General features: G+C 44.0%; 1 protein-coding gene and 1 long non-coding RNA gene across 3 annotated transcripts in view; both read right to left on the bottom strand.

Annotated features, from left to right (window-relative positions):
* The window catches only part of LOC149325250 (uncharacterized), a 75,684-nt gene that overhangs the window by 5,484 nt on the left and 47,688 nt on the right, over window positions 1–22,512 (bottom strand). For both annotated transcript variants that reach the window (XR_016286595.1, XR_016286596.1), the window contains exon 2: window positions 3,878–4,008. This is a non-coding gene — a long non-coding RNA (uncharacterized LOC149325250). The remainder of the gene's footprint in view (window positions 1–3,877; window positions 4,009–22,512) is intronic.
* On the bottom strand, window positions 4,070–18,729 carry LOC149325251 (uncharacterized). The gene is made up of 2 exons (XM_089563322.1): window positions 17,875–18,729; window positions 4,070–4,191 (listed from the first exon to the last, which is right to left on the bottom strand). The coding sequence occupies exons 1-2, from the start codon at window positions 18,233–18,235 to the stop codon at window positions 4,070–4,072; spliced, it is 483 nt and encodes a 160-aa protein (XP_089419448.1). The 5' UTR covers window positions 18,236–18,729.

The raw sequence follows: 22,512 nt of genomic DNA, 5'->3' as shown, positions 1-22,512 counted from the left end.
CACGCTGCGCCACCTTAAGAACACAAAGAACCTCACTGTTTATTAGCCTAGTAAAACATCTTTTGCAAGCTGCGTCACGAAAGCAAGAGAAAAACTACCGGGAACGCTTGCACATCTGGCAACCTTTGCCACCAATGATGTAGCGTCTATGTAGGCATTTACGAATGGCATGAAAAACTGCCACGAATGGTGTAAAAAACTGCCGTTCGTCAACTTGTGGGAGGTTTCGCTGGCATGCAGAGGCCAGCGGTGAAGTTGAGAAGTAGTAAAATGGGGTTGGGTTTATGGGGTTTAATGTCCCATGTGACTCAGGCTATGAGGGATGCCATAGTGAAGGGCTTTGATAATTTCATCCACATGGGGTTCTTTCACGCGCACTGACATCGCACAGTACACAGGCTTCCAGCATTTTGTCTCCATCAGAATGCGACTGCCGCGGCCAGGACCGATCCTGTGTCTTTGAAGTCAACAGGTGAGCACCGCAACTCCTGAGACTGCTTCATCATCAAATTATGCATTACATAAATGACACTGCATCACAGAAAAGGACTAACAGTCATGGCCAAACTGTAGTTACAGCCAAAAGTCGGCACCGTGAACCTGCTCCCCACATCCAAAAGCTTGCACTTCAGGCCATCGCACAGAAATCAGATTGTCTTCCAAACCCCATGACACTGCCTCCCAAAGAAGGTGGCAGCCAATAAGTGGGCAACAAAAAAGTAAACTGTGGGTAACAACTTGAATGTCTTGCATCACGCTACAAGGTGATGTGAAATTTGAGGAAAGGCCTCAAGAAGCACATAATTTTTTCTAGGTTTTCAGAGCACTCTTAGCCCTTTAAATGCCAAATGTTTTCCTAAAAAACATACCAGAAATTTTAAGCAATCAATTTTTTTGTGTACTTCATTATTCTTGAAGCCACTTCATTGCATACACATGGGTAGCTGCAGAGCAGTCAGCTCAATGCACTGATTGTGGTTGACAGCACTCAGACATACAGACAAGGGACAGAAACAGAAAAGACGATGGCACAGGCACTGAACTTCAACTTTTTCCAGAATTGCCAACATAGTGCATGAATACCCACACCACAGGCACCAACACGCAGCGATTTATGCACTAGTGGTAACAAGAAGTGGTAAGAGTAGTGGAACAACAACAAAAGCTAGAAGCAAAAACCAGAGGACACATCAAAGGATAAAACCAGAAGAAGGTGAGAGAAAAATTTATAAGCGTCATTTTTAAAAGACTGCCAACAGTGGATAGGTTTGACCAAAAGAATATTTAAGAACTGGTCTGAAAAAATGGAACTAAAACCCGTACGCACAAACACAGACCAACGTAGTGAAAAAAATGAAGGAGAAATGGCAAGAAAAAACACGCAATAGAAGCAAAATGGTGATTGGGTAAGCAAACGAGAATTGAGCAAGAAGTGAAGGGGAAGAGTGCTAAAAATTAAAAAAAAGGATAAAAGGGGAATAAAACGCTCATGAGCCACAAAGGTGAAGCATGTACTCTATCTCTCGAATTTTGTAAAGGTCAATTTCACAGAACCTTAAGAAAATCGGAGAGAAAGCAGGAGTAGACATTGCCTTTTCTGACCCCCTAGCACCTATCGCAGTTGTGGAATCCTAAATGAAAAAAAAAGACGCTGCACCACGCGGCACAGAAAACCCTTAGCGCCATGCGCGGAGGGCGTTTAATCAATCCCTTTGTCTTCCCGCAAGGTATACATTGGCATCAATGAAAGGATAAGGGAGCATAAGATTGATTTATCGGGTACATCTCTCAGGAATCTGCAAGTCGTGAAGAGCCTAACCGCAAAACTGGATCGCACAGAGGCAGGTGACTACACAAGGCCGTACTGACAACTGGAAATTTATTGAAGAACAGCAGTGCTTATATAGACAAGTCGCGTGTGTAATCTGCAAACAATCGTAAAGAGACAAAAAAATCAATGGCAACCATGGAGCTGAGCAAATACGACAATCACCTGCTCAAAAACGAAACAAAAACAACCGGGGGAAACACAGACATAAACGCTAATTTTCCTGAAAAATGAACACAGTAGGCGTGCTGACACACTTATCTGGCTCCGACCGCAAGATGGCAACAGCCTCGACAATTTCTCTTTTCAACTGCTCCTTTCTTCTTCCAATAATCTGTGTGCAGTTAAGTTTGGGATAGCAGTCTACAAATGAGACAGTGAGTGGGATGGCAAATGCCTCCGGGTCTACTCAAGGAACACACATGATCTTGCAAACAAATGTGTAAACATCTACCACTTTGGACGATATAAAACTGGCCACAGCTGAGGGGAATGTTGTACAACACACCCTTTGGCGCTACGTTTTTTAATGCCTCGTGCCATGTGCAACGGGGTGGTGTAGACGATTCCTCTCAGCTGTGGTCGATTTTATACCGGCCAAATTGGTAGATGGTGAAACATACCCTTGCAAGAGTATCAGCATTCCTCGGGTAGGCCCGGACGACCTTGCCTGCTCGTTCACTGTCGCAGTTCTAAAGACTGTTATCCTAAACTGAACTGCACATTATGATTGGATGAATAAAGGGCCAGTTGGAAAGACAAATTCTCAAGGCTGATGCCTTCCTCATGCCAAAGCCAGATAAGTGTGTTAGCATGCCTTCTGTGTCCATTTTTCAGAAACAATTAGAATTTCTGTTTCCATCCCTAGGCTGTTTTTGCAACGATTGTTTGCAGATTACATGCGCAACTGATCCATATGAGCACTCATTTCTTTAATAAATGTTCAGTTGTCGTACCGCCTTGTGTTTCGCCTGCCTTTGTCCCATCCTGTTTTGCGGTTTTGCTCCTCACGATGTCCTACCAACTGGCCTACAACCACGTCCTTCGAAATCTGCAAGTCCATTGCCAAAACTGTGACTGAAAGAGCCATGCCACCCATGTTCGAAAAACTGCCATTGTGTTAAAAGAGCACCAGAATAAACAGACATGACGAACTGGTGGGAGCGGCCGGGATTTGGAGGCTCCAGGATTAATGGGCGAGAACACCTCAGAAAAAAAGATTGCCTTTCTTCAGGATCTGTTTGACCTAGCCCTGGTTTTATAAACATCTTGCATGCCTTGACATTTCTGCCAAATGCTCTATTTTCGCGTTTTTGTTTGCTTTTATCCTTCATACTCATTGAATTTCATCTTTTCATTCTTTATCTCGCTCGTTTTTACAGTAGCTCATCTTCCTCCTTTAGCCATGTTAATTGTTGGCGTCTCCTTTGTTGCTCATGCGCAGTTATTCCCCTTTTATTCTTTCAGTTTTTTAGCTCACTTCACCTTTGTAGACCAATTCTTGTTTGCTTCCCCAATCACCATTTTCTTTTCACCGCATGTTTTTTCTTGCCATTTTACTTTTATTTCACTACCCTTGATCTCTGTTTGCGTGTAGTGTTTTAGTTCTGTGTTATCGGACCAGTACTTAAAAATTTTGGTCAAACCGTTCCACTGTTTCACGTGCTGGTGGTCTTAAAAATGACTTGCTTAAAGCTATTCCTTTAACCTTGGTATGGTTTCATCCTTCCCTGCTCTATAGTCTGGTTTTCTGTTTCTAGTTTGTGTTGTTTTCCCACTATTGGTCATATCACTTATTGTTGCCACGAGTGCATAAAACTGCCACCTGTTGGCGCCTGTGTTTTGGTTATATATGCAGTGTTTGGGTGATTCTGGAATAAATTTGTAGTCAGCACCTGCGCCCTCATATTTTTTTCTTTCTGACCCCAGTCTGTTTTTCTAAGCACTGTCCACCACAAATGATCAGCACCAACTAGACTGACAGCTTGTTCTATTCAAGCTCAATGCATACTGCGCAAAGAAATGCTATGCCGAAAACACTGTACTTACAGTATAGCCTGCTTGATTGAGCGAATACCACTGGCAATTCGCAAATTCCCAGCCTGCTCCTGGTTGCTGGCTCAAGTCGCACGCAACTTTGTGACTTGCACGACTTCCACGCAACACTTGGTCCCTTGAAACTGAAACATAGAGGGATGAGTGAGAGATATCAGATTTGATATGCTTGTATTGCTGCAATGACTATGAGAAAACGATATTTTCCATAAGAACAATTATTTCCCAGCCTGCTCCTGGTTGCTGGCTCAAGTCGCACGCAACTTTGTGACTTGCACGACTTCCACGCAACACTTGGTCCCTTGAAACTGAAACATAGAGGGATGAGTGAGAGATATCAGATTTGATATGCTTGTATTGCTGCAATGACTATGAGAAAACGATATTTTCCATAAGAACAATTATTATTTCACACTAGCTTCGCAGAGTAAACCTCGTTTATCACGACCTCGTTAACACTGTCATACTGCACAGTCCCAGCCTGACTGCATCTAGTTCTATGGTGTCAAATGCCTGTTAGCTATGCCCTTGGCCTTGCACTGGTTAATGCAGACAACCTCAGAATGGGCAATCACAGCTCCGAGCTTTTGAGTCATAGATACTCACAAGCTCAGTGGTCTCAGGGGTTCTAGAAATATCGGCAGGATGACACAGTAACAAGCATTCCGCACCACTTGCTCTTGCTTCATTGCAAAAACTCGCACAGCAAGCCGGTGCTCCATTTTGCAGTGTGAAAATAATCAAATTCAAAGCATGCACACAAAATTTGGACCTCTCTTCGAACAGAGCTTCATAAATACGGGTGTAATCATTGTAATTAAATCTACCTGCAGTTTTCAATTTACCCTAAAATTTTATGCAACTCGACGAGCAATAATCATTAAAAAGGAATTAAAATAGCCGGCACTGTTTAAACAACATAGCTACGAAGAAATACGAGAAATATCCACTACTCTGCAGTGGTTCTTTAGCTTCATGCATTATTAATCTACATTTTCTTACAGGCACATTTGCACGCGAAAATTGGGTTTAACCCAATCTTGATGAATCTTTCTGGAATGCAACAATCAGGAGAAACCAGTTTTACTCAAAAACAAAGGGCCCTATACACTGCATCACAAGCCCAGATAGGTGCACTTAAAGACTACAGCCCCTTCCATAAGTCTCCAATTTGCCGGTCCGCTACTAGTCGAATTTCGCTATCCCGCCTTGCTATTTCTCCCACTGCCCTTCTCAAACTCTTGGAATTCTGTTGCTCTAGGAGATCATCAGCTGTTACTTGTATTATTTTTTGTTTTAGCACTACACACTCCATGGTAAAACTGCTGGATATTGTACTTTAAATAGGTTTGTACAGCGTGCAAGTGGCTTGCAGCTTGATGATTAGGTGAGAAAAGAACGCGGAGCCTGACAAATAGCTGTGAAAAAAAACGTGGGTTATTATTATTGTAGCCCAAATGACGAGCAAGACACGGGCTTGGGCAGGAGATGTAATGCAAAGGCAAGATAACCAGTGGTCCTTAAGAGAAATTGAGTGGATTCCAAGAGAAGGCAAACGTAGCAGGGGGCAGCAGAAAGTTAGGCGGGCGGATGAGATTAAGAAGTTTGTGGGGATACGGTGGCTGCAACTGGCAAAGGACAGTGTTAATTAGACAGTCATGGGAGAGGCCTCTGCCCTGCAGTGGGTGTTGTCAGGCTGATGATGATGACAACCTAGTGAATTTGCCTCGCAACAACCGCTGCAGCCTGATATTTTGTAGAGCAGCACAATGGCCTTCATTTTTAGAGCGGTGAAGTATTCAGCATTTTGTTTCAACCATGAGTGTAAAGGGAAGACGTTTTATGTTGCACAAAAAGAAAGGAATTACATGCATACTGGGCTTTGGAAGAATGACCTGTGGACATTACAAAACACTGCCATCCTTGCTTTATCTCTGCCAGGTAACAAAATTCATTATTCTCCAAATACTTTGGACAAAGACAAGCTGCCGTGCACTCATTCGAGCTCAGTGGACTTTCCCTCAAAGCAATCTTCAGTAAATAATATCAGGATTAGGCAAAAGTAACTGTAGTGTATTTCAGTGAGTCAGTGCCTTTTACAGAAAGTTTTGGAAACAGAAAAGTTTATGAGCTTTGTGAGCACATGATAATTGCCGAGTCTATTTACATAGGCAAATGAGAAATTTGCCTTCCTATTCAATTTATGCACATTCAAACGACATTTACCGCTGTAGGCCACCTCAATTCTGTACCAGGTAGCACATGCCAAAAAAAAGCCTCGATAGCGTAATAAGTAATGTCAGTGTGGTCGACTATAGAACTTAAAATCCAGGCCATATCTCTTGGATCTAAGCTTGACATATTTTTGCATAATACTATACTGCAGATACAAATAAGAAAGCAATAGAGAGAGACAGAGAAAGTTTGCTAATGAAATGAAAAAAATATTTAGCTGGCACTTAAAATCACTGACCTGTTACTCAGCATGAGGAAGGAAATAAGAGGGAAAGGCGAAGGAAAACAGGTGCAGAAAATTGTGAACGTTTAGAAAATAATAAATTTAAACAATTTTTGGAAATGATGTATCCATTACTTTACTTTGTTTTAAAGGGTTTAATGCCACAAGGCGGCGCATGCTCTACAGGGCGCTATTGTAGAGGACTGGAAAATTCTTTAGATGTGCTGACATCACACGGTACCTGGGCCTCTAGCATTTCGTCTCCATTGAAATGAGACTAGTACAGCTGGAATCAAAACTGGCTGGCATCGAACCTGCCTTTTCCGGGTCAGCAGCCAAGCACAATAACCACTCAGCCACCATGACGGCTCCCATTTGGGGTGACTATGTGGTGACTGACGGGGTTGACAAAGTTCACTTCAGAGAGGGTGTGCATTGATGAGGTTATATAGTTCAATTCTCCCTATGCCACGTAATTAGACAGGTAAAAATTTATTATGAGCATATGCTACCTATGGCAAGCCAAGAGACGTAAGACACAAAGCATATGTCCATAAAATGAAGGCAAGAGCACAATTTCCTGATGTGAGTAACTACTCCACTATCCGAAAGGATAGCTTCTTTTAAAAAATGTATGTCCTGCTTATGTCCATTTATGATTTCAGTGTGCAAGCAAGAAATACCATTAAAGTATTATTGTACAGCACAATGTTTTTAAAAAGATAAACGAACATTTTGGCCCTTTTAGAGGACACACATGCATAACAGGCAACAGGTGTGTAATAGTCACTGCACCTGAAGCAGGCTCAAATCCTTTATAATAACAGCGCAGTGTCAGGAGCTACATGAGCAGCTATATTTCGTACAAATCTGCAGTTCATGTAATTATAAGCTGAGGTACTGCTGTAAAGTGCATGTAGAGTTCTGCATGCATTTTTAAGCACAGCAGTGAGCCTATGTTGAAAATATTTTTGAAAACAGGCAGGTAAGGTATGCGTAACTGAAAAAGATAATTGTCATGAATGGCTTGGAGGGATGACACAGCTGAGGGCAGGAAGCACGCATGGCCCAACAGATGCTGGCAGCTGGCAACTGCAGATAAATACGTCCCGACCAACAGCTGTCAGTGCCAGTGACAATGTCATGAATAACGACAAAACAAACTATCGACTGCTTCAGAAACTAAAATAAGGTATTAATATAGGAACACAAACAGCAATGAGGTGGCCCATAACAAAATAAATAACGAGATTGTATGTGAAACACCCATACACATTCTTTGAGTACATTTACATGACTGTCATAACCACATTGAAAGATGAGCTGGCTGAAATACCGCTTTATTTTTATGCATGATGAAAAGAGCCCAACTATTCGAATATAGCATGCGCAAGCTTTAGTTAATTACTACTAGGGTACCTTGCACCAGCGTCTCATGTATTCTTAAATTGAACGTAGCAACCAGTCGACCAGTTTACCTTGCATAAATGAGAAGAGAGAATGGAAAAGGCATGCATTCAATAGCAAGGAGCCCGATATCTCACGTCACAACTGGGCATGATACGAAAATTAGTGGTGCATTTAACAAATTTGCACACAAATAAAAACAGCAAAAAAATTTGTCCACTGGTAATGCAAGTAGGGGCAAGAGAAAAAAAATACCGAAGAACACTGGTGAGTGTGGTGCAGGGAGGTCTGTGGGTAGGGTTCCGTGCCTGGGAACAGTTCCGAGCACGGAGAACTACTGCCGGCAGTCAACCAACAATAAATAAGAGAAAGTGAAAATGAATAACAAAGCATCACCAATTGCGAACGACCTGAAAGCGGGCCGCATAAGCGAGGCATACAGCAAAAAGCTTGAAATCCCAAATAAGTGTGCAGTTCCATCCCCAACAGTTCAGTGCCCTGAAGGAGAGGAAGCATGGACGCCTACAGTTCAGGGAAGACGCAAGAACGACCTAGCTGACATAATATTGCCAAATTCTGTTCCAATGGGCAAGCACAGATAAAAAGTTTACAAATGACTAGTAAATATGCGCCAGCTTTCCACATGCGATCACTGTCTTCGAAAAAATTTGCATGACGAATATTAAGAAGTAAGCACTGATCCGATGAGCACCCCCTTACAAAAATGGATATCAACTTTCTTTAGAATTTATATTAACACTCTATTGACTCTAGTAACCTTATATCAACTTTTACATTCTCTCAACAATTGTTCATACAACGTTGGTAGAAGTTACTTCTTTGTATGTACTCCTGTCAATAGAAAGTTACTAGAAAATAATTTTTACATTCTATGCACCTTTGCTAATACAATGTTGGTAGACTGTTACTTCTTTGTAATTACTCCCGTCAATAGAAAGTTACTAGAAAATCTGGGTACAGTTTCACACATCGAGAGAAACAAATGAACAAACTGCATGGTGTTCGAGGTGATTAACACTATCTAGTTCGCATAATCGTGACGACATTTTGCCTGATTGCATGGTGGAATCTGTTGCAGCTAGTCAACAATTTCACTATATCGAAAAGCGACCAACATCATTCGCAGCAAATGCGTTTGGAATCAAATCAGGATATGGGAAAACGTTGTAAAACGGAAGATATATTCCATTTTAATACTTAATGTACTTTACGGACTGCTGTGAGCAGAAATACTCTAGAAACTGACAAAACATTTTTGGTCTTGCGAATAGTTGCCTCAAATCATGTACCGTGGGCGAACGCTTCAAAGCTATTAAAACAACCTTGAACACGCAACAAACATTACAGTCACATTCTCTTAGCCGAGCATATTCTATTAACAATCGTTGATAGGAAGTTCATACAACTTCCATACTGCTTTCTATGTACTGCTGTCAGTAGAAACATACTGACACCGACAGAACGTTTTATCATGGGAATAAATGCCTAAATTAATTAAGTACTCTTGCCTAACATGTCAAAGCAACTAAAGCAACCTTGAACTCGAAACAAGCATTTGCAGTCAGATTTTCTTAGCCGGGCATATTTTATCAACATTTGTTGATAGAAAGTTCATACAATTTTCTTACTGCTTATATACTGCTGTCAATATAAATATACTACAAACCGAGAAAGCATTTTGGTGATGCGAATAAAAGCCTAAAATAATCAAGTACTGTAGCCGAAAACTTCAAAGCGGCCACTAAACTAAAATTGAAGACGAAACAAATATTTGCAATCACATTCTCATAGCCAAGCACACTTTGGTTTTTTAGAAATTTGAGTTCAATTTTCTCATTGCTAGCCTTACTGCTTTCGCATTTTCGAGTGCGGGAAAAAGGGCAAAGTTCATAACAGAACATTCATCCTGAAATTCAGAAATGCGCCCTGAATCGAAGATATTTAGTGACACTTTTTCATTGTATGAAGTATTGTACGAAGAAAGTTACCACCAAACGAAATAATTTTGGTACCAAGTGAATGAATTCATAGAATACTCAAGTATTATTGGCTCGCACTTCAAGGAAATTAAAAGAACTTTCTAAGCAAAAATAGGAGTTAGTGACATATTGAGTTACATAAGCGCATTGATGACTTCGTTACAGCCAATTAGTTTCATTGATGGCTCCTTCTACACGAAAACAATGTTTTCTGCTGCGTATTCGGCCTTAAATTCTGTACTCAGGCAGTCATTAATCAGATTTAACATTTCAGAACTAACAAAGAGTTTCAGCAGAGCTGTACAACCACTCTGCCAATTCGATAACACGATGGTGTTGCTATTGTTGCAATTCTTGATAGGTCATATTTTAACGTGGAGTCGAACAGTAATGTACCGTACGACGGTGCTAAAACACACTAGTGTTAAGAGCGTTTCGCTCTGAGGTTTCAGAGGGATTATTGTTGCGAGCTAGAAAAAAATTCAAGTTTAGCATTGCACCGATGTGTTTCCGCACTCATTGAATGACACGTTCTCGCTAGCTCAAAAGGCGCCCAAGATATATCACCAGCTTCAGGAGAACTCCTTCCTGAACCTCCACCGCAAGCACACTTTCTTCCCCTCACAACACCCTGCACCTGCCCGCTATGAAAAAGTGCCCCGTACACTTTATGCCACTCCACGTGGGAGCGCCCAATTTAAACCGTCGCACTACCCTCCTCCTCGAGCGACCAGCAATGGCTGATCGCACGGGACTGAAAACCACGCGCGAAAAGGGCCGCACCGCTTCGCGCTCTGAGTAAATTCTGTGTAACGTGTGCAGGCTTACAGCTTCGAGAAATCAAGCTGCTTTGTTCCTCAGCGACTGTACATGCGAAATTTCGCGCAAGGCAATATTAATTTTTATTGATGTTCGGCGGCCGATACTATAAAGAGAAGTATAGAGAAACAAAATAGGTGACAGCGGCCCGCTGTACTCAACTCCGGTAACAAGGGCTTTGCATGAGGAAGGTGCACGGCAATTGGAGCAGTTTAAGCCCTCATTCTTGACTTGTTACATTTTTCACTAGTACTGAGCCACAGAGGAGCTTCCAGTATGGAAAAGCTAAGATGAGAGCAGCCCCCGCTTTGAGCACCGCTAAAGCACCGGCGCAGTGCCTCTTCCGCATCTTCACTTGCATCTCCTTCAACGCAAACACGAAACGAAGCTGTGGCGAGGGAAAACGTGGCGATAGCTGTATTTTCTATCTTCCCGTAATACAATGACTAAGAAAACTTGGAATAAAGTGTTGGGTTTTAACGTAGTCATAGCGAGCAGACGCGCGAAAACGTATTCATTCTTCGCCTTTTCTTACTGGCATCAGCGAACGTGAGGCCAAGCCGAGGACCGCGAAAGGCAGAGGCAAAAATCAATCAAGGTAGCAAACAAAAATACTACGGTAGCGCGACTGTCGGCGCGGCTCGCTCGAGCAAAGAGCGTGCAAGGTGTCCAATGGCGTGATACAAACACACACAAAACCGAGGCGATGCTGCAGCGCGGCCTTGAAAGTTTCGCATGTCACGCTAGAGCGGCGTGCGAACGCTCTCGTTCCCAAGGCACACAGACGCACTTACACTAAATGGCATGAGCCAAGCTCTGTACACTAAGCGACACAATATGAGAAAATCAAAACCGAAACCATTAGCGTTCGCCAACATCATCATCATTCCTGATTCTGCGGCGCAGTTACGGGGAGCTCGGTTATAGTCTTAGAACTAAGTAGTTAGTGCAGCCATGTAGCGGCTACGGCTTCCCGCATGAGCCCAGCTGCGTCGCGTGTAGCTGCCCGCCTCTGCGAGCTTTCGTTCGCAGCGCCGCCAGAAGCAGATGGTTGTGAATTCTTGCATTTTTTTGCCAAAATATTATCAATTTGATGACTTTGTAATTGAAACAAAATATTTTGTCATTTAATGCACAAGTATGTACACAAAGAGTTTTTACAATGCTTTTTTTTTAGTGTGTAACGTTCGGCGATTTCTGCGCCCCCTTTCCGTTCGCTGGCGGCGGATTCCGCGTATCATGTTGGCCGCGTGCTACACTACTTTGTTAGTACGCTGAAACGACTCTTTTGTTGACGGGGTGCGACGGTTGTGAGTTGTGGGTGCCTTTCTTCGGTTTGTTTGTGTTGAATGTGCGGCCTCGTTAGTGTTGTGGTAGTGTGACTGAACTCGGAAGGTGACAGATGGCTCCAGTGCTGCGGAAGACGTTCTTACGCGCATGCAGTGCTCAAAAACGCCTGTGACGTACTGCACCCAACCACGCCGAGAGCAGCCGGCGCCCGATGCCCGATAGAAGAAACGGCTTGCCGCGAACGTTGACGAATGTAAGTACAGAACTGGAAAGTGACTTCTGCGATGTGTCGGGGGGATGCATGAGGGCTGCGAATGCATTTGGGTTGGTCTTCACGTCTTGTTCGCAGTGAGATGCAAAATGCGAGCACCACACGATCGTTTGCAGAGAGAAGGTGTTCTGACACGCTCGCTTGCCAACTATGCAACTTTTAACCCGCCGCCTTGCGCTCTTTGCGTCAGCTTCTCGGCGGAGAAGTTATGTGATAGAATTTGGTTGCCCGCTGAGATCTATGGGGTGCTGCTTGATTCGTTATTCCGACTGAACAGGAGCAGCGCGTGAATAGGAAAGGAGACCATATGAATGAAAAGTGCTTGTATCGGCGTGCGTCTTTTGATTCTTCTGCCTGAGTGTTTACTGGATATGGAGCATTGCCCCTTTCACATCTCAGTCACACCAAGTGCTGTAGTTCTTAATACCTCTGGTCAACGTAACGACGATTAAAAATAGCAGAACCATTCCATTGCAGTGCAGCTGAGGTAATCGCACAATGGAAGGTTTGTTGTCATTTTATTTTTTTACGTTCACTACATTTATGTCATTCCCCCATTTTCAGTCTGAAGCGATAAAAGTATAACGTGATTCGCGAATAATAGCTTTAAGAAAAGTATGACAAGCTTTGTAAACCATTTTTTGCTAACTATTGGAGGCATAGGTAATTAATCATTAGCCTCCACTCATGAACACATTGGACTGAACAGCTAGAGGTTGTAATGGGATGTGGCTTCTGTGATGATGTTTATGAAAGCATGGCTCTAATGCAGCCTTTCTTCAAATGCACCCACAGTCAAGCCCTGTACAGCTGCTCCACCGGTATCATCACGCTACTTTTGCACCAGCTTTCATCTATCATCGAGCCAGTGCTACCTCAACCAGAGGCAAATGACATCAAGACCTGCTGGTTCAGCCTATCAGCCATTGACACTGGATATCAAGCATGTGCCACTTCTAAAAGGATAGGTAGACAAGTGGGTATATTTTCCTTGTCTTGTTTAGCCTGCCAAAAATCTTCTGGTCCAGGCTCCCTCTCTCTTTCGTTTTTTTTTCTTTTAAAAGAGGACCAAGAGAAAGGGAAAAGATATTGCGGGCATCATGAAAGCACTCCCCTAGTCAAGTGCATTGTGTTATAGTGTGAAATGCTTTTAAGGCGAAAGCCTTTAATGCCTCATACTGTCGTTAGCAGACGCGTCAGCAGCCGTGTCGGCAGGAGTGACGACAGACGCGCCGGCAGCCGTGTCGGCAGACGCGTCGGCAGATTTGTCCGCCTTCCGGCGTCACTGCTTAAAAAGAAACTGCGCCGAGGGTGGGAATGGAACCAGCGCCTTTGAAGCAGAGATGCTACCACTCTGCCACGAAGGCTCAAGGTTCGAGCATGAATAAAGGCGCATCTGTGAATGCACAGGCTTCATAAGTAAAATAAAAGGAATAAAGTCAAGAAAATGAAAATTAAGAAAATAAAAAAAATAAGACATGAAAATAAAAATAAATATAAAAGGAGCAAAAATAAAAAAACACGAAAAAAATATGAAACTAAAAAAGTAAATAAAAACGAACAGTGCGCCAGGAAACGCTTTCGCCTTGCAGCACTTTAGAGAGCCGAAGTGCGCCCTGAATTTTTTTATAGTTTTTTCCCTCATGCCTCTCGTGCTTGGGAATCTTGATCATAGTATAGACCAAATTAAAACAATTATCTGCTTCATGACCTTTATACAGTAATCTAAGAACAGGAAATAAATTTTATAGGTTTACTTCAGCAGTACCTACCTCTTACAAGGTATGGCATGTTTGAAGTGAACCAGTGGTGTGGTAACTGTATGCCAGGCATAGCTTAACGGGCATAATTGCATAATTGAGTATTAGTGTGGTGTCTGGTTCAGACCAGACGCATGACACGGGACCACGCAAGCGCAGTATGCAGAAACACTCTCCTTTATTCGTCACAGTCAAGCCACTTATATAGGAAATCATATTGAATGACGATGGCGATATGTACACTGAAAGAAACTAAACTGAAACAAAGATACAACATCGCCTCCCGCTTGAAAATACAACATAGTAATTTACAACAACCAAAATAACACGAACTAAACACTTATTGTTCAGGTAAAGAAAACCCAAATCTTTCTACAGGTCGGCGTACCCTAGTGCTTCGACGCAAAGGTTGCTCCACCGAATCCTCTAAAGGAGCAACCACTTCATTAACTTCAGCACTTGTTTTCGGCAATCGCAACAATTCACCCTGTTGAGCGCCTGCGCGGCTTTCAGGCCCAGCGGTACCCGAGTAGTGATGAGGCAATTCCCATGCCCATTGTTCTATTGTCTGCGATTGATTGCAGGGAACCCGAACTAGTTTAGACGCGTTCCAGCAACGACCGTCGCTCATCAAAAAGCTATTTTTGCCTTTTCTGCCGACAATCTTGAAAGGTCCCATGTAATTTACCGACGCTTTCCCACCGCCTGCTGGCTTGCGTACACGAACGAAGTCCCCTACTCTAAAGGCTGGTCTTTTCGCACCTCGCCTCCTGTCCGTATACTGTTTTGCATACATCTGCTTCGCCTTAACCCTAGCAGGAACATTCGAACCGGCATGGACACTCTATCTTGTCGGCAAACCCACTGTATTGAGTCTTGTCCTTGGCTGACGCCCGTGGAGCAACTTAGCTGGCGACACACCCGTTGTCGCATGCGGCGTGGACCTATATATGCCGAGATAGTCAACCACAGCAGCCTGGAGGGGCCGTTGTTCCAATCGGGCAACCTGCATGAAATCTTTCAGCACGCGATTAAAACGTTCAATCGCGCCGTTTCCCTGTGGATAGTACAGAGAAGAACAACGATGCGCAATACCCCTCTCTCTCAAGAATGTTTCAAACATTTGCGATCTAAACTGAGGCCCATTATCTGTGACAATTTCTTCCGGATAGCCTTCTCGGCTGAACACAGTCTGCAAAAAATCGACCACACTCTGTGACGTTACTGTAAATGAAAAGGCAACCTCAGGCCACTTGGAATGATAATCGATCAGCGATATCATGTACCTACAGTTTGAAGGGGCCCAGTCAATCGGTCCCACTATATCCATTGCTAGCTTCTGCCATGGTAGCGCTGTAAACGTCACCGGCTGCAGCGGTGCAAACGACGGTTTAGCGGACTTGTCCGCGGCCTGGCAGATATGACAAAAATGAATTGCTTCTTCTACCTGTTTATTCAAACGCGGCCACCAGTAAAGATCACGTAGTCTCTGCTTCGTCCTCACAATTCCTGGGTGACCTTCGTGCGCAAAACCAACCAGGAGCGAGGTTAATTCACTCGGAACAACTACCTGCTCGCCGCGCATCAAAAGGCCATCAACGAAAGAAAGCTCTTCCCGCACGTTAAAGTACGGCATTACTTCTGCTGGCAAAGCTTTTCTAGGCGCCCAACCATGTACCACGTGCACAACAACCTGTTGCAGTGTGCTGTCTGCAGCAGTGGCCACCTGCAGCCGTTCCTTTGTTAGGCACTCTGATACAACGGACACAATTTCTTCCTGCATCGTCTGCTGCGAATCACAGTCAAGAGGTAGGCGTGAAAGCGCATCGGCCACGACATTTTGCGATACCTTTTGGTACTCTACGTCGAAGTTATAGTACAAAAGTCGAGCTGACCATCTCGATATACGCAAAGGTCGGCGTCCTGTACCGGCAGCTGAAAGTAACGTCACCAGTGCCTGGTGGTCCATACGTAACAAAAATTTTCTACCCCACAAGTAGACGTGCCAGCGCTCGCACGCGAAGAGACAAGCAAGGGCCTCCCGTTCCCCAGCGGAGTAATTCCGCTCAGCAGGAGTCAGGGCACGTGATGCGAAGGCCACCGTGCGTACGCTGTCACCATCGCGTTGCTGAAGAACGGCTCCCAGACCCTTATCAGAAGCATCTGTCGTAACAATTACATCAAGGTCTGGGTTAAACATTTGTATGACTGGGCTTGAAGACAAAGCTGTCTTAACAAGCTGGAAGCTACGCTCAGCCGCATCATCCCACGTGAACTGTTGACCAGACCGCAGGAGCCTTCTAAGCGGCTCGACGAGATCAGCAAATCGCGGCACAAATCGAGCATAGTAACCAGCGAGACCCAAAAATGACCTCAAAGTGGCAACATCGTGAGGAGCAGGCACTTTGACAATAGCGTCAACCTTAGACTGCAATGGTGTGAGCCCTTTTGAGCTCACCGTATGCCCTAAAAAGGATAGTTCTGAAACAGCAAATGTGCATTTCTGGTTGAGCTTCAAACCTGAATCACCAATGCGTTTTAGCACCTGGTGTAGATTCTTGTGGTGCTCCTAACGTGTCTTGCCCCACACAATCACATCATCAATGTAACAAAGTACGCCTTTACAATCTTTCAAAATATGCTGCATCATTCTCTGAAAGGCTGAAGGGGCAGATGCAAGGCCAAAACACACTCTCTTAAAACGAAACAATCCTTCGTGTGTGATAAAGGTGGTTAGTCCCCGACTTTCCGGAGTCAGTTCTAGCTGGTGGTATGCCGACGCTAAGTCGAGCTTTGAGAAGCACGTTCCTCCAGCTAGTTCATGAATTCCTCTGTATGCGGAAGAGGAAAAGCATCGGCAATTACTGCCTTGTTCACTTCACGTAGGTCCACACACAACCTAATTGAACCGTCCTTCTTCCTCACGACGACGATCGGTGAAATCCACTCCGATGCGTCGACAGGTTCAATTATATCTTCGGCCAGCAGGCGTTGTATCTCTACCGATACCTGTTGCCGTAGCGTGAGCGGCAGGCGTCGGAGTTTCGCAACGACTGGTTTCACAGATGAACGGCATTTAACATGGTGAACAAAGCCTTTCACATGCCCTAACTGTTCCGTGAACAAGTGCGCAAACTGGTGCGTAAATTCTGAAGGCAGTGAATCAGGGCATGTCACCTGGCAGCAATTCAAGGTTGAGCCGTTGATAGTGATTCCCAGGCTCCGAACGGCATCAAGCCCCAGCAGCGAAGTGCCCTTGGTTGTGACATGAAAAAGCACACTGGCTCTGTTTCCCTTGTAAGATACGTCAGCAAGAAAGCAACCGCTTAACTTGATTTGTTCTCTGGAATAGTTGCACAAATTGGCAGTCGGCGGTCGTAATGAGTACGTGTCGGCTAGATATTTGTGGTAGTGCTCTTCACTGAGCAAAGAAACCGTAGCGCCTGTGTCGACAATCAACGACAATCTTATCTTCCCGATAGAAATGTTGGCTCGAATATCTTTCGCCGACGCATTACGGTCACCGATTTGAAGTACCGTGACGGCGTTGGCCTTCTCGGGCTTTCGAACGGCATATTTCTTTTTCTTCGATTTGCACATGCTTGAAAAGTGACCAATTTTTCCACAAGAGTGGCAACGCTTGTTCCTCGCCGGACATGCAGTCGAATTAGCCATATGCGATGACGAGCCGCACCTGTAGCAACTTCCTTGCTCAGAGTCTGACCTTTTTCGCACATCTTGAATCTTGTTCACAGTGCTATGCGCGAATTCCCCGAGCTCTTGTTGTGTTTGCTCAATTTGCTTCCCGATGTCAACAGCACGCTGCAATGTAAGCGAAGACCCTTCATAAAGCATGCGTTCACGTGTTGTTCGTGACGAAGTGCCTTCCAGTAATTGGTCTCGAATCATGCTATCGGTAGCACTGCCAAAATTGCAAGTAGACGCAAGGTCCCGAAGACTGTTTGTAAATGCTTGAAATGTCTCACCAGGCAATTGTCGTCTTTGGCGAAACCGGCGCCGCTCCACCAAATCATTCGTAGCGCTCGCGAAATGCGTATCCAGTGCAGCAAGCGCGTCCTTGAACTGGTCCGCCTCTTCCTCCTTGTCCCCGGCCTTGGCGTCCGCATTCACGTCTGCTCCTTGTGCAAGGATGCTGTAGAATATTCGCTGGCCTTCAACCCCGAGCGAGTTTAGCAGAATTGCCTTGCAACGCTTCGGCTTCAGTTCATCGCCGCCAATGGCCTCCAGGAAATTCAGGAATACGCGTTTCCACTGCTGCCAAGGCACAGCCGGGTCACCGGGTGCAGGCAAGAAAGGGGGCGGTGCTGGGAAACACCCGAGTGACATGGCTCCGATACTGATCCTCGCAATATGTGGTGTGAGCAAATTTCACTTATCTGCGTTCTTGCGCTCCTCCGGCGTTCTTGCGCTCCTCCGGCGTTCTTGCGCTCCTCCGGCGTTCTTGCGCTCCTCCGGCGTTCTTGCGCTCCTCCGGCGTTCTTGCGCTCCTCCGGCGTTCTTGCGCACCTCCGGCGTTCTTGCGCACCTCCGGCGTTCTTGCGCACCTCCGGCGTTCTTGCGCTACTCCTGGCCGCCGATGAGATCGTGGCTGCAAGGGCTCCGTGTCGCCTTGCACCGTAGGCGGTTCATCCTCGTCGCCAATATGTGGTGTCTGGTTCAGACCAGACGCATGACACGGGACCACGCAAGCGCAGTATGCAGAAACACTCTCCTTTATTCGTCACAGTCAAGCCACTTATATAGGAAATCATATTGAATGACGATGGCGATATGTACACTGAAAGAAACGAAACTGAAACAAGGGTACAACAATTAGCGTTCAAGTGGAGCACTCTGCTTTAGAAGCATAGGTGTTGCTAGCATCAATAATTGATACCTTACCAGATTATCCTTGCATTACATGAAACCCTGTAAAGCTTATATTGAAGCTGTACAGAAGAAAGGTGCTTATTCGATATGTCATGAGCGAGCATTGCTGAGGTTTTCTTTCACACTCCCTTTGTCACAACCGGCTGCACTGTACAGTTGAAATGCATTTGGAATTGAGTATTGGTGGATGGTTATTTTTATTCATGCCGAAGTTCAGTTACGGGTTCCATTACACTAGCTGAGCCTAAGTCAACAAATATTGCTGTGACCTTAACATGACCCCTTGCTGTACTTGAACCAATGCGTTTGATGTTGCCTCTCTCCCGTGCCATCAAGGTTTGTAATAAGCTGTGTAAATAACTTAATTTACTTTCTCGAGGTATTTATTGCTGCAATTAGTAACAGGTAATTTCCTAAACAACAACCTAAGTACTCCTTTGGAACACTTGTTTGCTTGTTTCCCTTGTATTCTTAACTTAAACAGATATGAGCAGGCCTCAGCACTGAAGGGATGTGCTGTGGGACAATTAAAAAACTACCAGTCCAGCTGCTCCCTTAGGGGCACGTTGCTGAGGCTTTTATCGCTTGTAGTTCTATGCATCTGTACTTACAAGTGTTATATCTGACGCAGTGTGTGCCTTAATATTTTGATTCATTTGCTTTAGAGTGTGTCACTCTTCCCCTGAGAACTTGCTCACCTCTGTACTCTGTGTTCATACATTTTCCCTAAAACCTGGCATAGCTCCAAATGATGCTACATTATCTACAAGCTGGTAAATAAAATGAACAGCAAGTAAAGTTAAGTTACTCCCTCCTAGCCGCTTTAAGGGAAAGAAACATATGCGTTATATTGCAATGTGTTTGTGGCATCACTTTTGAAAAGAAAAGCTCCCTGAATTTTTGTGCAGACAAATCAGAAAAACAAAACAATTTTCATATTTGATGGCCTGCATCTTTTCTTCACAGACTGCAATGGCTAAATATCTCTTTGTGGTAGCCTAATTAGGCGTAACACGTTAATGTCAGTTCCTGTGAATATCATTCAGTCTTTGAATGTGGGGGCAGAATTGAACACAACAGCATGTTATAGCTTTTTCTTGTTCAAGGAAGCATTGCATTTAGCTCTAGTCTTGTGACTGCTGCTTATGCTATTACTCAGCAGCCTTATCAAACGCACTCGGAGTGCTGCATTTTAGTGCTCATTTAACTGATTATTGCTTCTCTGTGTTTGATTCTATTAGAAGTTACTATAACTGTATACCTTGAATGGTTTCTTTTGCAGTTCTCTTGCTGCTGAATTCCGCCATGGAGGAGGCTACCCGTTAATTGGTGCACACGTCTCATCACTAGGACGCTACCTCTTCCGCTGGTGATGCAGACAAGTAACGACAGGGTTAATTGGAGAGACATGAGAGACGCCTTTTCCCTGCAGTGGGCGTAGTCGGGCTGATGATTATGATGAACAAGCAGGCTGCCTGATATTGAGGACAAGTGTCAAGATAGTGCACCAACAAAGTTGCTTAAGCATTTCTGTGCTGATGTATGTTTATTAAAATCAGCTCATAGCTTGATATCTACATCCATGTGGACATTTAGCATATGTTTGGCATCCTGTTTGACTTTTAATTGACTAGTGTTTGCAGCCTTCAAGGTTGGTCTTAAGACAGTGTAAGCATTGTTTCACTGTGTGGGATTTTTTAGCTTTTTTGGAGAGGTGTGTGTGTATGCATGCACAGTTTTTTTTCCACGGGTTTGTTATGTGGCTCATGGAACCTTCATGTTACAGAAGAAATTATTTCATTTCTGTGTTGTACAGGAAAGTGAGCAGTATATATATGCACGAGGTGTTTCAGGGAAGCATAAATAGTTTTCAAATATATGGCTTTTGCTGCATAGTATTACCAGCCTTAGCAGGCACCAGAAAGCTGGTTAGGTGTATTTAGTAAGCTGGTTAACTAATTTCTGATAATTAACTTTAACTAACACAGGTTTGCAACTGGTTGCAGTTAGAGACTTTTAGCCAGTCGTTATTAGTAGCCATATCAGTTTTTAGAATATACAAAACATGATTACTTTCGCCGCTGTGGCTCGACAAAATTTGGCTGCATCGTGCGAAAATGCATGCGCTTTTAAAAGGACACAGGGAGAGCAACCCCTCCAGTTCATGTAACTGCTACAAATCTCTAATTGCAACTAGACGCCTAACTCTGATCGTTAAAAGGTTCATTAATAAAAAATTAGTTAACCAGCTTACTAGGTAAGACGATTCACCAGTTTTCTGGTGCCTGCCAACACTGGTAATACTATGCTGAAAAAGCCATATATTCATCTCAAAATACCTGTTTTTTTGAAAATTACTTAGTCTTCCCTGAAACAGCTCGTATATATGTAAGAAAAACCTATCGGTATTTAATTCACGACGTTTTGGTTGGAGGGCCAGCCGTTTTCAAGTGTACTACTGCATTTGAAGCACACAGCTTTTATTTTGAATGCTGTACTATATTCGAAAAAGGCTCGTCCTCTAGCCGAAACATCATGAATTAAAACCTGTTATGTTTTTCAATTTCTATGTGTCAGTCATTGTTACTAAGAGGGAACTGAGGGGAACTGTGCCGAAGGCAATATTCTCTTCCTCTACTGTTCTCCATAAAATATTTTGATGCATCATGCATATCTTCTAGCGTGTATGTACACTTCTGCACAATGAATGTAATAATTTGCATTTTGCTTCTATTGTTCTTTAAGCAGTCCAGGATACAGTGTTCACAAAATGATTTTGAAGTGATTACACTATGTTGGTAAAAGTGTTGTACTGTGTAGTTAAGACACACTTTTCCAAACGTTGATTTAGGAATTATACTTTCTTCGTACTTGAGTCTTTTGAATAACGGTGGCCAATTGTCGGAAGACCGTTGATAGGGTGTTGGTAGACATTGTCGGTATGTGGTTGATAAGAAGTGTAAAGACTTTCTATGTACTTGAGTCTTTTGGATAACGGTGGCCAATTGTCGGAAGACCGTTGATAGGGTGTTGGTAGACATGGTCGGTAAGGGGTCAATAGGAAGTGTAGAAACTGTCGATAAGGGGATCATAGGAAGTATAAAGACTTTCTATGTACTTGAGTCTTTTGGATATCGGTGGCCAATTGTCGGAAGACGGTTGATAGGTTGTTACTAGAGTGTATAAAGACGTTCAAAAGACTTTCTGTTCAATGTTGATAGGTTCTATTAACAATTGTCGAAAGACTTTCTAAAGAATAAATCAAATCAAATCAAAAATTTTTGTAGGGGCCAACACCGAGCAAAATCATCCGTCGTCTGTTCGCCGTTCGCCTAGCGCGAGTGCTTCATCGAGCAGCACTGCCGCTCATAATAATCTTCTAAATAGCACATATCCATTCGATGGGTACCAGCCGCGAGCAAAATCGCCCGTTGTCAGTTCCCTTGCCTGTTCACAGCTGGCCAAGCAAAAGCGCTCTCACCCGCGGCACTGATCTTCGTATTCTACGCAGTACAAATCCATGCCAGTTGAATGTAGTAAACATTGTCTGTAGTTTTTCGCAGCGCTAGCAAGCGACCGCATAACTGTTGTGATCTCTGCGGCATTTTTATTTACCACGGCACCTGAGTAGTAAACGCAGACAGACTATGAAGCAACACTTGTCATGCAGGATACGCCCGTTCTTTTCTGGCAACGCATTATAGCTGAGGCAACCGCACGCAGACTGCCTCCAC

The sequence above is a fragment of the Amblyomma mixtum genome, chromosome 10, assembly GCF_055824585.1.
Source record: "Amblyomma mixtum isolate Tamu chromosome 10, ASM5582458v1, whole genome shotgun sequence".
Classification (NCBI taxonomy): domain Eukaryota; kingdom Metazoa; phylum Arthropoda; class Arachnida; order Ixodida; family Ixodidae; genus Amblyomma; species Amblyomma mixtum.
This window is presented reverse-complemented; position numbering and strand designations above follow the sequence as displayed.